Below are 15,217 nucleotides of genomic sequence, written 5' to 3'. Positions count from 1 at the left end.
CTGGAAAGTTGGCCCGGCTCCGGGGCTGCGCCAGCCTGGCCTACTTCTAAATTTAGATTGTAAGCTCCTCGGGGCAAACGCCGCAGCTCTGGGCAGGCTGTTCTGGGACGGGGCGTAGCGCCCGCTGCGAAGCGTCGCGGCCTGGGTGGAGAAGGCGGCAAGGGATGAGGTTGGCGGTCTCCCGGGGACGGCGGGAGATCTCCCGGAATGACAGTCGGCCTCTCCAGGGTATGGAGAGCAGATCCCCTGGAGGAAATAGCCGCGTCAGGAGGTGGCCTCGATGGCGTGGGGCCATCTCACCCGCCAAGGCTTGCCAATTTCCAGGCGAGGACTGGAAATCTCCTGCTGCTGCACCTGATGAATGCCCACTTCATCATGAAGGGTGGACTCTGTAGCGTTACACCCCATTGAAGTCCTCCCCCATCCCTAGCCATGCCTTCCTCAGGCCCCACGCCCCAAAATCTCCAGGCATTTCCCAGCCTGGAGCTGAGACCCTGAATTATGGCATTGTACCCCGCTGAGGTCTCCCCTTCCCGAATCCTGCCCCCTCTGGCTCCGCCCCCTCAAATCTGCCAACTGGAGTCGTCTTGTCATTTTGCTGCAGAACTAGCTTTATTGCAAGCCCGCAAGGAGAAAATATTTGGGCTCTGAGACTCCTCTACCCCCCCTCAGTCGGTTCTAGCCCTCCCCAGCTTCTTTTGAAAGAGAATTCCATGCGGTGCGAGCAATGGGAACAATTCCCGGAGTGGCCGCAAGGTGGCGGCAGTGAACTAGCCTACAGCCCTTTGCTGTCATTGTCGGGGTTTCGAACCCAGCTCCGCAGCTCTGGTGGTGGGTTCAAACTCGGGCGGGGGTCGTAGATGTTGTTGTTTTCCCCTGCCACCGAGAACGCCACGTGACGCCTCCGATGCAGCAGGCTCTCTTTCAAGAAATAGGCTCTGTTGCTGCCTAATACACACTTTTAATTAATAAATTCGTCTTTTATGCCCTACCGTTTTCTACAAGGGGGCGCCAAAGCGGCTTACAGCACTCCCGTTTTGCTGTGTTATTTTAACAACAACCCCCTGAGGTAGGCAAGGCTAAGAGAGGGCAGAGCGGGGATTCGAACCCGTCTCTCCCAGAATCGAATGTCTGACATTCTAACCCTTCCACCATATTGGCTGTTTGCCTGCTGCTGGAAACAAATCTGCGCAGCCTGCCCTACCTCGCAGGGTTGTTTTGAAGATAAAAAAAAAAAAGAAACAGGAAACCGCGAGCGCCCTCTGGAGGAAGGAAGTGGAAAAGCATGCCTGGCGGAAACCAAAACAGCTAGTGGCCAGATCTTGGGTTCGGTAGCTGCTTGTTTTGGCTTACGTTGGGTCTGGCCACACGGGATTCCCTCATTCACACGTATTTCAAGATCCGAGGGGTGCAACAGCAACCATCTGAACTTGCAAACCGCGCAGAAACTTTCAACCCGGGCGGAGTAAACACCGGTTTGCTAGAAGGACGCAGCGCGCATGCGTCGATTGCAAGCCGGCGAGGAAAGGGTGGCGAGGCAGCTGGGCTGGCTCCGCCCCTCTCCGTCAGACGGAGCGACGGCCGCTGGCGAAGACGCCGATTGGCTGCCGCGCGGCGCAGGCGCGTTAGAGCCTTCCTGGCGCCAAGTTGGTCTTCCGAGTCTGCCGGTTCGAGTCCCCCGTGGGGCTGAACGTTTCCTGGTAAGTGTGGTGGGGGTCCCCATTGGTCTGCAGGGGTTATTTCGTGCACGCCCCTGCTGCAGCCCCTCTGGCCAGCTAGTGCATTAATTGGTTGGTTCATTCGTGCGTGGAGCAGGTGGCCTTTTATCCCTAGGTGGGCTCTGAGGTTCAGGGTTGCCAGCTGTCATTCTGGGGGCTCCCCAGGTCTCACCTGGAGGATGGCATCCCTATCAGCAAGGTGCGCCATAGAGTTCCCCCTCCAGAGCATCCATTTTCTTCAGAGGAACTGACCTCTGTAGTCTGGAGAGAAACTGGCATTCCAAGGGGTCCCCGGGTCCCCCCTGGAGGTTGGCATTCCTATTTGGGGAGGGATTGAAGCCAGAGGAGGGTTGGATTTGAGGAGGGAAGGGGCCTTAGCAGGGTCTGATGCCATCAAGTTCTCTGTCCAAAGCATCCATTTTTGCCAGAAGACTTAAGTGATTAGTTGAAATTCTGGGGTTTCTCCAGGCACCACCTGGAGGGTGGCGACCCCTCAAAACAAGCCTGCTGCAGACCCACTGTCTCTCCAAGCCCCATTCCCAAGTCACTCAGAATCCCCCAGTTGGTAGATGTAGTAAGATTTCCTCTACTTGTGCTATTTCACCTTGAAATATGAAAACATGCATTAAGGAGCCTAAAAGCTTGTTCCCTGCACAAAAGAGTTTCCTCAAATGAGTATTTGAAGGTGGTGATGTTAGAGTCTATTTTAAGGTAACCAGATTTTAACATTGGTAAAGCGGGACACCATTGACCGGGGGGGGGGGGGGTTGTTGATTAAAAATTTGGTCTATATGGAACAACAAAAAGTTTCGTAGAATGCAAAAATAGTATTGTAATATATATATTTTTAAATTTTAACATAAGTACAATTTGCCAGGTACCCCCAGATGTCCCTCCAAAAGTGGGACAATCTGGTCACCTTAGTCTATTTGCACAGCGACCATGTAGTGTTTCCAAGGGGAGTTGTTTTACTTACGTGGGGAGAATGTTTGTGTTGCTATTCTGTTTGTGAAAGGGGCACGGCGAAATCAAAAATTAAAACACAGCTAAAAATGAAGCTTGGAGGAAACAAAAGAGCCAGCTATGTAAGTCGCCTTCCCCTGCAACTTAGGGTCCTCCAGGTGGTGAACAGTACAAAAATTAAAGTTAAGATAGAAAACAGTGAGAGTGATGTCTAAAAAACAATTTAAAAATGAGCGGGAATGTCAGGCAACACAGAAACGAGCAATGAAATCAGAACTTACATCCCATAAATGGGATGTACTAATGAGAAAACCACAGGCCAAGAAATTGGCTTTGACTCTGAGAAACGCTACAATAAAAGGCAATGTGGTATTTCCAAGAAGCAGTATAAACGGGGAGGAAAGGAAATGGCCTGAAAAGTCCTGAGGCAATTAAAATCAGAGCGCTCTCATCTTTCTAGCGAGCTGCAGGATTCTGTGCACACTCCCTCACATTGTTCCCTCCCAAACATTGCAGGAGAGAACAAAATTCTTACTTCTTGTGAAGCATGTTGCGTGTTCCTGGAAAAGAACAGGGTGGGATCATAAGCTGATTTTATTGCAGGGCCCAAGCGGGAGGAGATGCATTCCAGCTCTGCTGAGCTGTTTGTTTGGGTTTCTTTTCTCCCCCGACAGGCAAAATGGAGGAGCTGAGCCAAGCTCTGGCTTGCAATTTCAGTGTCTCGCAAGACATCAACAGCACGGCGGCCCCCCACCCCCGGCTGGGGCAGTACAAGGCCAAGTACAGCTCCTTGGAGCAGGCCGAGAGAAGGCGCCGCCTCCTGGAACTTCAGAAAAAGTAAGCGCTGGCTCCAAAAGGTTAGGATGGCACCTGGAGGGACAGACGGGGTCGCCAGAGTTCAAATGTGCAAAGGAGGGGCCGAAGCACCAGCCTCGTAAATAATTGGGAAGAAAAACAATTGTATAAAGAAGAGAGGAGAGAGAGAGTCCTGACTGTCTAACTGACTAATTGTTATTCTTCCAGGGGTAATCAGGGAGGAAGTGGGTTTAAAATAGCCCCGGAAGGGTTTCACCAATCGGGTAGGAGTTAATTAATTTTTAATATTTTTTTATAATTTTTAAAAAAACGATTGGGTGATATGACCATATATGGCCATGTCGACCCCCTCTCCAAATGGCCAATGAGGGGCCTGGAGGGGTGGGAAGGAGAGGGGCCCCAGTCCTTAAAATCCTTGCTAGCTGAGCTTCCTTGCAAGTGGGAGCGACTGGGATCCAGAGGGGTAAGTACTCTCATTTAAACCTAATGGCATGGTGGGGGGGTTAACAGAGTGGCATAGGCCTGCTCTGACCCTGCTTCTAGCATGGAAGGGGGGGGGGCAACGGAGAGACATTGGCCTGTTTCTGCAGGTTCCTACTTCAGGTTCCCTTTGTTGAGGAAGAACAAGCTGGTAGCCAGCAAGAAGGCAGGTACGATTTTGATCACAAACCATCTGACAATATTTCTCTGCTGTCACTCCCTGTGCCGTGGGCGTGGCCTTCTGAAAGTCACATCTGGTGGGTGTGTCTGGGTGATGTCACTTCTGTGGGCGTGACGGAGTTTTGGCCTACTGACATCACTTCCTGGGTTTCTCAAAGCTTGGAGAGTTCTTTTCAGGGGTTTCTCAGTGGTAAAAAGGTTGAGAAAGTCTTGTTTGAAAGAGGTGAGCTGGGGCTCCCGAAAGCTCTCCTGCCCCAAATTTTGTGAGCTTTTCAGGTGCTCCTGGGCTCTGGCTCTTCTCTCCTGCTGCAGAATCTTGCAGGGGAGGTTTCTTCAAATGGCATATTGAAGGAAGGGTTCATTTTGCCCTGTGCCTGTTTTGAAAAGCGCCTGGATAGTCTTGGTGCCGTCTACGGACTTTTACCAAATTCTCGAGCAAATGTACCGCTGGAGCCTTTTACCCTGGAAGCTTCTGGCTCTGTGAGCGACATGTAATCCACCCACAGGTTGTGTCTTTTCGTGGGATATTAAATATAGACTGTTCTTTCCTTTTTCTTTTGTCTTTGGCTTTCTCAGGTCACGAGCTGAGGATCCCTGCGGACTAATAAACAGTTTCTTTAGAGAGTGTGTGGGAGACTTGAAACATTTTATTAGCTCTCATGCTGTCTTTTAAAAAAAGAAGAAAGAAATTGATGTTCTTAATTGTTTTTAAATCCCTAGTTTCCCCCCCACGTAGCCTTAGCAGAATATAATTACTGCCTTTCCAGTTTTCTTGGCTGATAGGCCCAAGGCCACAATGCAGCCGGCAAATTTGATCCTTGAGACAGGATTCAAACCCAGTTCTGGCTGCTAGTTGCCTATGTATTGCTTGTTTCTGTCTCCTCTTATGCCTGAGGCAGTGTGGGTTCCACAGTTTTATCTGTGCTCTGTGAAGAAGGGTGTCCCTTTTTGTGTTTTGAATCTCCCACCCTTCAGCCGTGCCTCCCCATGGGTGATCTCGGGCCAGTCACCGTTCTCTTAGAGACATTCTCGCAGAGCAGTTCTCTCAGAGCTCTCTCAGCCTCGTCTGCCTCACAGGGTGTCTTTGGTGGGGTGAGGAAGGGAAAGGCATTTGTAAGCCACTTTGGAACACTTCTGGGTAGGGAAAAGCAGGGTATAAAAAACAGCTGTTCTTTGAGAGGGAGAGCAAACCCTCCTGGTTTTTTTCTTTCTTTGTTTGTTTCTTCGGCTCTGAAGCAAACGGCTCGATTACGTGAACCACGCACGGCGCTTGGCGGAGGATGACTGGGCAGGGATGGAGGAAGAGGAGGAAAAGGAGGCGGCCAAAGAGGATGTCGAAAGCATGGAGGTGGAAGCAAGGAAGAAGCTACCAAAGCGTTACGCCAACCAGGTCCGTTCTCGGGGAAGGGGACGGTGGCGGCCCAAGGGACCCTGGAGACGCCTGCTGGAGTAACCCAGTTTTGAAAGTAGCATGCTTTTCCTCTCTCCTAGCTGATGCTGTCTGAATGGCTGATTGACGTCCCTCCGGATATGGCCCAGGAGTGGCTCTTGGTGGTGTGCCCTGTGGGGAAGAGAGCCCTCCTTGTGGCCTCGAGGGTAAGACAGATGGTGGCTTCTTGGCACCGAGAGGGACAAGATTGTGGGCTGTGCTGCCAGAGGATGTGACGATGGCCACAGGAATCAGCAGCTTGAAAGGGGGATGAGAGAGATTCATGGAAGACAGCTCTATCAGGGGCTACTAGATTGAGAGGAACCTCCACGTCCAGAGGCACTAAACCTCTGCATCCCAGAGCAAGGAGGCAACTTCAGAGGAAGGCCTCAGCCTTTCTGCCCTGTTGTTGGCCCTCCAGAGGAACTGCTTGGCCATGGTGTGAGACAGGAGGCTGGGCTAGATGGACCCCTGGTCTGATCAGTAGGTAGACGATCCAAATTCATCCGTTCTCTCCTTTTCTCCTCGCAGGGCACCACATCGGCCTACACCAAAAGCGGTTACTGTGTAAACCGCTTCCCATCTCTCCTGCCTGGGGGAAACCGTCGCAATTCCTCCATGGGGAAAGGTAACTTTGTTGATTTGTTTCCCTTTTCGGGCTGCTGTTCCCACCCCATCGGGGCCCCCGAGACGGCGAGCGCTAAATCCCTGGAACAATTAAAAACAACTTTTCCGTTAGAAAAGAATTCGCGTAAAAAGCAAGCGAGGCAGCGCCAGAATCCGGGAGGGACGCCAGGGACCAAGACTGGGGAGGGATGCCAAACGAAACAAATAGGAACCGTGGATGTCCAGAGGGGGGAAGAAGCTTTGGAACCGATCCGTGGCCTCCGTTCTGTTTGAGCCCATTTCTCTCCTCAGATACTTGACTTTCCCTGGGAAGAAAGGGTAAAGAATTTAGGGCTCTTTAGCTCAAAACGTTTGGGAAGGTCTTTTGTTCCATGAGACTTCTGCAGGTTTTTAAAAACTTCGCTTTGCCACCATAGCCTGTGATGATTATGAAGCAGCAGCAGCCATTTTACAGCTGGCTCCGCCCCATGTGGCGGCCATTTTGTGGCTGCACCCACCGTTCCATGCCAGAATTCCAGAGGTGTTCGCGGGCTCTGAAAGCTCAGCGGATCCCTGGTCTGTGTTCTTTTGGGGTTGCGGATAGAGGAAATGCTCAGTAAATACATGTATAGGCCTCACGGTCTAAAGAACTAACCTGCCAAGGTTGGAAGGTAAATGGAAATCTTACTTGCTAAAGGAAGTGGAATGTGACCGACATTCCAGGGCGTTTCGGGACCGTAGCGCTGACTTTTACAGAGCGAGAGGGCAGGGATGAACCCCTTCCGCATTGTTCCACGCAGATTACACCATCCTGGATTGCATCTTCAATGAGGCCCAGCAGACGTACTACGTCTTGGACGTGATGTGCTGGAGAGGCCACCCTGTCTACGACTGCCAGGTACCGTCTCCTCCACTTCGGCCAACCTGACAGCCTCGTGGCCTAGCGGTTAGAGCCCAGCTGGTTCCAAATCCCCGGACTGCTGTGATATTGATTGGGCTGAGTTTGGGACCCAATCCCCACTTTTGGCCCAAGCTACCTCACAGGGTCGGTGTGAGGGAAACCAGGGGAAAGAGGAGAGAGGAGCTAAAATCGGGCTGAATAAGTGCATGTGAGGCTGATGGTTGTTGGCAGAGATTAAAGACACAAAGGGCAGAGCACCGGCTGCTTATAGAATAAGTAGGTTTATTGAGAAGAGATTTTGTAAAGAACGAGGCGAGGGATAGTCCTAGCTGTCTAACTGACCGTGTTCTTCTAGCGGCAAAGATGTGTGCTCAAACATCGGGAAGTTCCTTACCTAAATACACTAACTTCACAGCTCCCCTGATTTAGTCTTGAATCACGCCCTTAATGTGTCCGTATTCTCTCTGCAGACAGATTTCAGGTTTTACTGGCTTTGTTCAAAAATGGAAGAAGAAGCAGATCTGGGAGAGAAAAGTCGTCTGAATCCAGTAAGTCTCTCCCCCCCCCCCCCTTTCCAAATGATGCAAAATGTTTTAATTTTGATCTGGGTAGATTACTCTGTCTTCTACCTGGCGTCCCCGGATGCAGCCACATTCTCCTAGGGAGTAGCATCTTCCCCGGACACGAGCACGAACCATTTAAAAGATTAAATAGATGGAGTGAAATTCAGGGCCTCTGCTTCGAGGTTCTGCCGACTACAGTGCTCAATTTAACCTTAGTTTTAAAAAGGACACAGCTGTAAAGGGAAATCTCCAGGGATGGCTTTCTTTCTGGCAGAGATTCTCCTTTCGCAGCTTATCTGGCTTGCAGAGTGATCGGTACATGGTACATTAAAAAAAAAAAACATTTGAGGATCCTGGTTAATTTTTAAAACATTATTTATCCAGTTTATATCCCTCTTTTCTGCCCTCTGGAGCACCCATCATTAGATGTGATTTATTTCTCGTAGGGGGTTTGTGTAACGTAGCCAGAAGATCCTTAGATTGTCTTGCTGCTGGGAAAGAGATTTTTGGAGGTGATTTGCCATTGCATCACAGCCTACCTCGCAAGGCTGTTGTTGTGAAGAAAAACCGGAGAGAGCTGTGTTGGAAACGCCCTCCTGTTTGGGAGACCAGCGGTGTGTAGAGATCTAAATCCCAACTAACTTCCCCCCTCTTTTCTAGTTTAAGTTTGTGAGGCTGCCGAATTACGCCTGCACCAACGAAAGCCTCTGTGACGTTTTGGCCATGGAGTTCCCCTTCGAGGTAAGTCGCCTTCAATCCGATCTTCCTCACCGAGTAGTCCTATGTGAACCAGGCCTGTTACTTCCATTCTGCCGACGCGCCATCAGCTGCCTGTTTTTTCCTGGTTTCAATTTCTGGTATTGGCAGCCATCTGCCTGACAAAGAGACCTGTCTAATCCGGAAGCTGGGTGCATCGTGCTGTTGGTTGGTTTTGCTATCTCTGGAAAAACATTTGAGCAAACGTGAGTGGTGGAAGAGCTGGTACAAAGTTTGTCCCACCTTTAAAAATGATTTATGGGACGCGTCTCCGTCCATTTTAAATTTCTGGAGCAGGGGGATGGCAGTTCTTCGCTGTTGCCACTTGAGGGAGCCCCATCTGATCCTGACTGATTTTCTACTAGTGGTTTAGTAAGAGAGGTAAATGGTCAAGTTGCCAACCTCCAGGTGGGGCACTGGTGATCTCCCAGATCTACTGTGAATTTCCAGACAAATAAAATCCGTTCCCTTGGAGAAAATGGATGCTTAGGATGGTGGCCACTCTGTTATTCTACCCTCTGAAGCCCCTGACCTCCTCGAACCTCACCCTCTAAGGACATGCCCCAAAATTCCAGGGTTTTCCCCACCTGGAGTTGGCAAACCTGATAAATGGTCTGTGACTTGAGGTTGGGGCATGGGACCCACCTCTGAACTAAGCCAGAACCATTTTCCATGTTGTTCTGGCGCTCCGCAGCCAAAGAAGACGCACCCATCAGCCTCGAGCGTCCAGCCCCTCCGGCTTCCCCAAGAGGGAAACGCTGATGCTTCACAGCCAGATCGCGGCTTCCCGCAGCCAGTCACTTTAGCCTCCTTTCCTGGTTCGGCTGGCGTCAGGGCCATGACTCAGGGCCAGGAGGCAGACAGAGCATTAAATAAACAAGAACGGCTGGGAAAGGCGGGCGGGAGGATCCTGGCTGTTGACGGTGCGGAACGTGAGCAGGCTATGGAAAGAAGTAGCCTCTGCCTGTCTCTCTGTGAGTGCCAGAGAGCTTTCTTCCGTCTTCCGGGGGCTTTCCAGCCTGTGCAGCATCTTTCGAGCCTCGGTATTATACCGCAAAACGAATTGGAAGAGGCCAAATATTCTCCAAAGCCACAGTGTTTTCTGGGGCAGCTGGTCTAGCCCTGACTTGCAAGCCAAGGCCCTGTGGGCGCAAACCTTAGACAGTCAAGCCAGCCTACCTCGCAGGGCTGTGCTGTAGGTGGCTGCAATGAACTTCCGGTCCTGTTTTTATCCTGCTCGGGTCAGCAGTATCGTCCCCGTGTTTTACCAACGCATCTACCCTGTGAGGAAAGTTCTGCTCGGACATCACAATGGGCTGAAATTCACCCCGTGAGTTTCGCAGCCAGAAGGGGATTTGAACTCGGGTCTTCCAAATCCGTAGCTGTGCGTGCAAAAGTGCTTTGGAAGCCGAAAGCCTACCACAGCCGCTAAATATTATGAAGCCTTTTCAGATCTCTTTTTAGTACTGCAAACTCCCTTTTTTTTTTCTCTAGGATTGCAGACTTGGAATATTTTTCATTATTGAGTCAATCAACTCGCAGTCGAGTTGATTAATTTGCTGCAGAGTCCATTTCCAGCTGGGACAATTTTTAAATGGAGTTGCCGTGTCACAAGTTGCTAGCATTTTTTGCCTGCCCCCTCCCCCTCCCTGTCTGGGGTTCCGGAGCGTTCCTGTAGACAGAAACGGAGCCTACCGGTAAATGATAGCCATAAATTCTCTGAGCCTCATTAGAGCCAGAGGACAGGCACCCTGCAGTATTGATAATATTTCGTTCATTTAAATTGAATTGATCGGTTAAAAGGCAAAAGAATAATCCACTAATGATTGCGTAATTGGTGCCTGTCCTCTGGTGTTCTAGACGTACATTCATCCTCATTTGATTTGTCCTAGCCATTAAGCTATACAGAGCCGGAGAAATTTTTCAGCTAGGAAAGAACAAACGAGCTTTCATACAAGAAAAGGATATTTTTTGCTTTTTTCAAGGCCTCTCTGGAAGGTTCTAAATTCAGGAATCGGATGATGACCGCTGGTTAAAATTCATTTTTTCTGCACAAGAACAAAAAAATCTCCTCCAATGCCCTCTGCAGGATATTCTTCCTATGCTTTTAAACCATGCCCAAATTCCAACAGAGAGAAAAATCAGTCCTTGACTTCTTCATTTATAGGATCTAGGGAAGGAAGACTAGGAAAGAACTTTGTTTGGCGCTCAAGAAAAAATATATCCAAAAAACAGGACGGCACATCTGAGTTAGTGATCAATGCTTCCTTGCTTTCCCCAAAACGAGCTGTCTAACGTCGGGCTGGCATGAGCTTTTAAAGCAATGGGAATGAGGACCCTGGGTCAGGAGCGGGGGAGAGAAATTGGCAGAGACGCGGAGTAACTGAAGCCCTCTCTCTGTCCGCGTGGTCTTTTTTTTCCTTCCTCCCCCTTTCTTCCGTCCTTTTCCCCATACTCATCACTTCCTTGTGCACAAATGGCCTTTAAAAGCCGCAGGCCGATTTGGTTGCATGCTGCGGAGGCTGCAGGCCGAGGAAATCCCACACCGAGCTCTCTGCAAACAGCATCTCCCAGGAACCAGCGAAGAGTAGGAAATCTTTTCATGAGGGAGGGTGCAGGGTGGAAATGACAGGTGCCAAGTTAAGGGGTCTGCACGGGGCAGGTGCAGCTTTTAAGACCCCCTGACCAAAGAGGGAGAGGAGGGCCCTGTGGATCTTTAAAGAGTTTTCCTGCTATCGGAAAGCGGAAGTTTTTAAACAGCTTTCAAAGCTGGTTTGCCCGGAAGGATATGGGAAAATGTCCACATTTCCTTTATCTGTCTTCTTCAGGCACTGTTCTCGGGAGATTTAGTGCTGCTCACATTCATGGTGGGCATTGCTCAGGGTTTGTTTCTTTTTATGATCTTCCCACTGTTTGTATTTTAATGTTTCTTCCCTTCGTGCATGCCCTGCCTTTCCGCCCACAACAGGGGACCCAAAGCAGCTTATGTCATTCGCATCTCCTCCATTTTGTCCACACAACAACCCTGTGGAGTAGGGGCGGGCAGGCTGAGAGGATGTGACCGGTTCAGGGTCACCGAGCAAGCTGCCACGGCCCAGCAGGGATTTGAACGTGAGGCCTCCCAGAAAAACTGGTTGGCCACAGTGTGAGGCAGGATGCTGGACTTTATGGCCCACTAATTTGTTCTTATGTTCTGAGTCTAATCCAGGGGCACTGTTGGGCAAGCGGACCCCTTTCCTGACACCCCAAAAAAGGTTTTAAGACAGTGGATGGAGTCAAGTGAGGCTCTTGTCCTGCAAGGCTTCTGAGGGGCCAGTGGAGATATAATTGGCCTTGACGGAAGATGGCAGCCATTTTGTGGCCTGCTCCACCTCTTTTGGTGGCCATTTTGTGGCCAGTTCCGCCTCCCGTGGTAGCCATCTTGCGGCTGCCCTCATCATGCTGTGTCGGGATTCCGAAAGTACCCACAGGCCCAGAAATGGTTAGGAAACTCGGAGATAAACATTTGTAGAATCTGATGGGAGTGTTCACCTCTGTTCGGGTTAGGGCGTAGTCGTTTTGGACCATCTGCTGTGGTAACCACCATGCTCGTTCACTCTCTCTTTCCCTCTGTGCTCTTAAAGGTCGATGGGCTCCTCTTTTACCACAAGCAAGCCCACTACCACCCGGGGTGCACCCCGCTGGTCGGGTGGCTTCGACCCTACATGGTGTCAGACATCCTGGGGATATCGGTACCGGCCGGCCCGCTAACCACCAAACCGGATTACGCCGGATATCAGCTGCAGCAGATCATAGACCACAAAAGGAGTCAAAAGCAGAAGGCGAGAAAAGACTCGTCCGACGGCGACCCAGCCAGCAGTGACGGGAGGTACGAGTTGGAGCATTTATCCACACCGAAGCCCGAAGGGTCCCTCACCGGCTCAGGCGACCCTGGGAGTCAGATGGAAAATTAACACCGGTGATGTGAGGATGTTTTCTTGAGGGTCTCGGCATGGCCAGAAGTTCTCCACCGTTGTCTGTAAAGGCTCAGGGTGATGCGGACGTTCGCAACCTGTTTAAATTCCACACCCCACTTTCACGGACACGGTTTCTTCCTCGGTCAAGGCCTGAGCGTCGCCCCTTAAAAGACCTGAAAACTTCGAACCACGTCCGGTCTCTGCCTAGGCCTTCCCGCTAAATCTTATGTGCATCTCTGAACTTTGGGGGAAATTTGAGTTTGGGGTTTCAGGGAAAAGTTGACTCTGGGTTCCGGGATTTTTAGATGAGGAATCCGTGTGTTTTGTTGAGTGTGTTTTGTTGAGAGAGCCTCTTCACGTTATGGTCGGCCCGCTGACAGGAGTCCCCCAAAGTATTGCCCAAGCTCTTGAGGCCTTTTTCTTTACCTCGATGAAGGCGTCTTGTTTTGTGTTTTTCCCCTTATATAAATGGACACTTCTGTGCATTTAAAAAAAGAAAAAGATGTTTTTCTAACGTCCTGGTCTTTGTTTGGCTGAATAAAGAGCTATGCGGGAATATATTATTTTGAGGGGGACAAAAGCTCTGGTCTCTCTCGTTTTGTTGTAGTTCGTAGGCTGTTAAATCACATTTCCCCCCTTCCTAAGCCAATATGCTCCAAAAACTGGAGACATTCCTTATCGGGGAGAAGATTTTGATCTTTCCTGCACCGTTTCCATCTTTGCAATGTCCTTTTTGAAGGTTGGGGGTCCATGATTGTACCTTCTGTTCCAGATGAGGTCACAACACAGATTGGTGCAAGGGCATTGCGATTCGGACTGTTTTGTTCCCGTAATCATTCCTGGCTGAAAACGTGTGTCCTAATTTTTTGTTTTCCAACCATTGCTATACACTGAGGCCCACTGGAGCTCCTCTGGGTATAACGGGGCAAGGGGGAAGTGAGCCAAGGAGCTAGAGTGACAGCTTAACGGCAGTCAGGAAGTGGTAGATGTAGACCAGGGGTCTCCAACGTGGTGCCAGCCAGCACCTTTCCTGATGCCTCTCGATTTTTCAGCAAGAGACTGGCCAACGTAGATTCGCTCTCGCTCAGAGTGAAAGCAGCCCTGGTGATGGTTAATTAACGAATCACACTTCTGTCTCTTTGTGTCTCCTGAGATGCGGGGCTGGTAACGCCGTAGCACGTGCACAAGGAAAAAAACATGCGCTAATTATCAAGATGAAAAACAAGAAGGCAAGGTGAAATTATGACCCAGCGGCCACAATGCTACCAATTAAAACTAGGATGAGAAACGCACGGAGATTGGAAGCGGCTGCCCAGGTTGAAGCCACTGACAGATCTGCTTAAGCAGGCTGCCCGCCAAAACAAACCTGTCTTGCAGGGCATCCTAAATTTGACTGATGCAGGGAGTGGTATAGAGCAAGAATGGTCTTAAAACAAAGGCCCACTGTCTCTCGGAAGGCTGCAAAGTACGGTACAGCCACAGAATTTCACTTCCTGAGAAGCAGCTTTTTAAAAACACAAATGTAAGTTTCTAGTCCTTATGGAGAGAGGCTAGAAAGCGTGCCTGTGATACCTGTTGAAATCTCAGCAAGCCCTCCGCCTTCCTCCTTATCATCGGTACCTAAAGCGGTTTGCATCTCTCTCCTCTGCTTTACCCTCACAACCCCCCTGTGGGGTAGGTTTGTTTTGTTTATCTTCAGAATTTAAATTTTCCGCATTTGATGTTAACAGAGATGATCCAATTCATGACCCCCATTTCTACCAAAAACTCGGAAATTCAGAGGAGGACCAAGGAGAGTGAATGAGATTTCTCCCCTTCCCACCCCCCTCAAAAAAAATTTGTGGGCAAAACAGTCCGGGGCATGCAGGTTGGGCGCATGTTATAAGGAAAGGTGAAACTGTTGGGCTTGCCAGCCTCCAGGTAGCGCCTGGAGATTTCCTGCTATCAATTTGGTCTTTTCTGTATTGGCCCCCTCAACCTGTAATGCTCTTCACCAGGGAGGGCGTGTTAAACAGGGGTCCCCAACCAACAGGGAAGCAGTTAAGCAGGGGGTCCCCCACCATGTTGAGTCTGCGGGCACCTTGACATTTCGACAAAGGGTGACAGGTGCAGCCACAAAATGGCTGCCACAGAAAGCAAAGCGGGCCACAAAATGGCTGCCACAGCTTCCCTTTGGTCAGTCCATGTGTCCTTTTGTGTTGTGGCAGCTGCTTAAAAGATGCGCACAGCCAACCGAATCTCCAGTGGCCGATGTTTCTGCAGCTCTGTTACATGGTATCGTAATTGTATCATAATGTTGCCTGTTGTTTTAATAGTATTCCGTTCAGGGTTTTTCCTGACTTCTTTGGGTGTCTGACAGTCCGGTCTAGAAATGCCATAAATAAACAGGAATGCCATCCTGTCCTCGTGTCCCCCCAAAACAAGCCCGGCGCGTCCCTCGAAGAGACAGCATGTCGGGTCTTGCAGCCAAATAGGCAGCCAGTTCTGTTGGGTCGCCAGCCTCCAGGTAAGGTCTGGATTTCTCCCCAAAATTACAACTTCCAGAATTGGCCATTGGACAATAGAGATTAATCCCCCAGGGGGAAATGCCCAGAGGGTGGACTTGATAAGGCATCACATCCCTTCCTGTTGCATTCCTTCCCCTCCCTCTGCCCCCAAATCACAAATTTCCCAAAATTGTCCTACCTTATGCTGTGCAGGTAGGGAGATAGTGAGAGCAAGCTGGTGTGGCACAGCAGTTAAAGTGCTGGAGGGCCTGGGTTCGAATCCCTGGTTATACTGTGGAAACTTGCTGGGTGACCTTGGCCACGCCCCCATCGGCCTAACCCACCTTGCAGGCTTATTGTAGA

The 15,217-nt window shown here is 50.2% G+C and overlaps 1 protein-coding gene across 2 annotated transcripts; it reads left to right on the top strand.

The window, feature by feature from the left end:
- The first annotated feature begins 1,267 nt into the window (after positions 1 to 1,267).
- On the top strand, positions 1,268 to 12,948 carry SNUPN (snurportin 1). 2 transcript variants are annotated; one of them, XM_077318089.1, is made up of 10 exons: positions 1,268 to 1,700; positions 3,356 to 3,518; positions 4,088 to 4,147; positions 5,394 to 5,547; positions 5,649 to 5,753; positions 6,118 to 6,214; positions 6,993 to 7,090; positions 7,564 to 7,641; positions 8,317 to 8,397; positions 12,036 to 12,948. In XM_077318089.1, exons 2-10 carry the CDS (start codon positions 3,361 to 3,363, stop codon positions 12,363 to 12,365), a joined length of 1,161 nt encoding a protein of 386 aa, XP_077174204.1. In that variant the 5' UTR covers positions 1,268 to 1,700; positions 3,356 to 3,360; the 3' UTR covers positions 12,366 to 12,948. The 2 variants fall into 2 exon arrangements, with proteins under 2 accessions (XP_077174204.1, XP_077174205.1); XM_077318090.1 differs by lacking the exon at positions 4,088 to 4,147 and having other exon boundaries at positions 1,273 to 1,700.
- Positions 12,949 to 15,217: the final 2,269 nt, after the last annotated feature.

Source organism: Paroedura picta, chromosome 18 (genome assembly GCF_049243985.1).
Source record: "Paroedura picta isolate Pp20150507F chromosome 18, Ppicta_v3.0, whole genome shotgun sequence".
Lineage (NCBI taxonomy): Eukaryota > Metazoa > Chordata > Lepidosauria > Squamata > Gekkonidae > Paroedura > Paroedura picta.
Note: the sequence above shows the minus strand (reverse complement) of the source record. Positions and strands in the feature narration are given on the sequence as shown.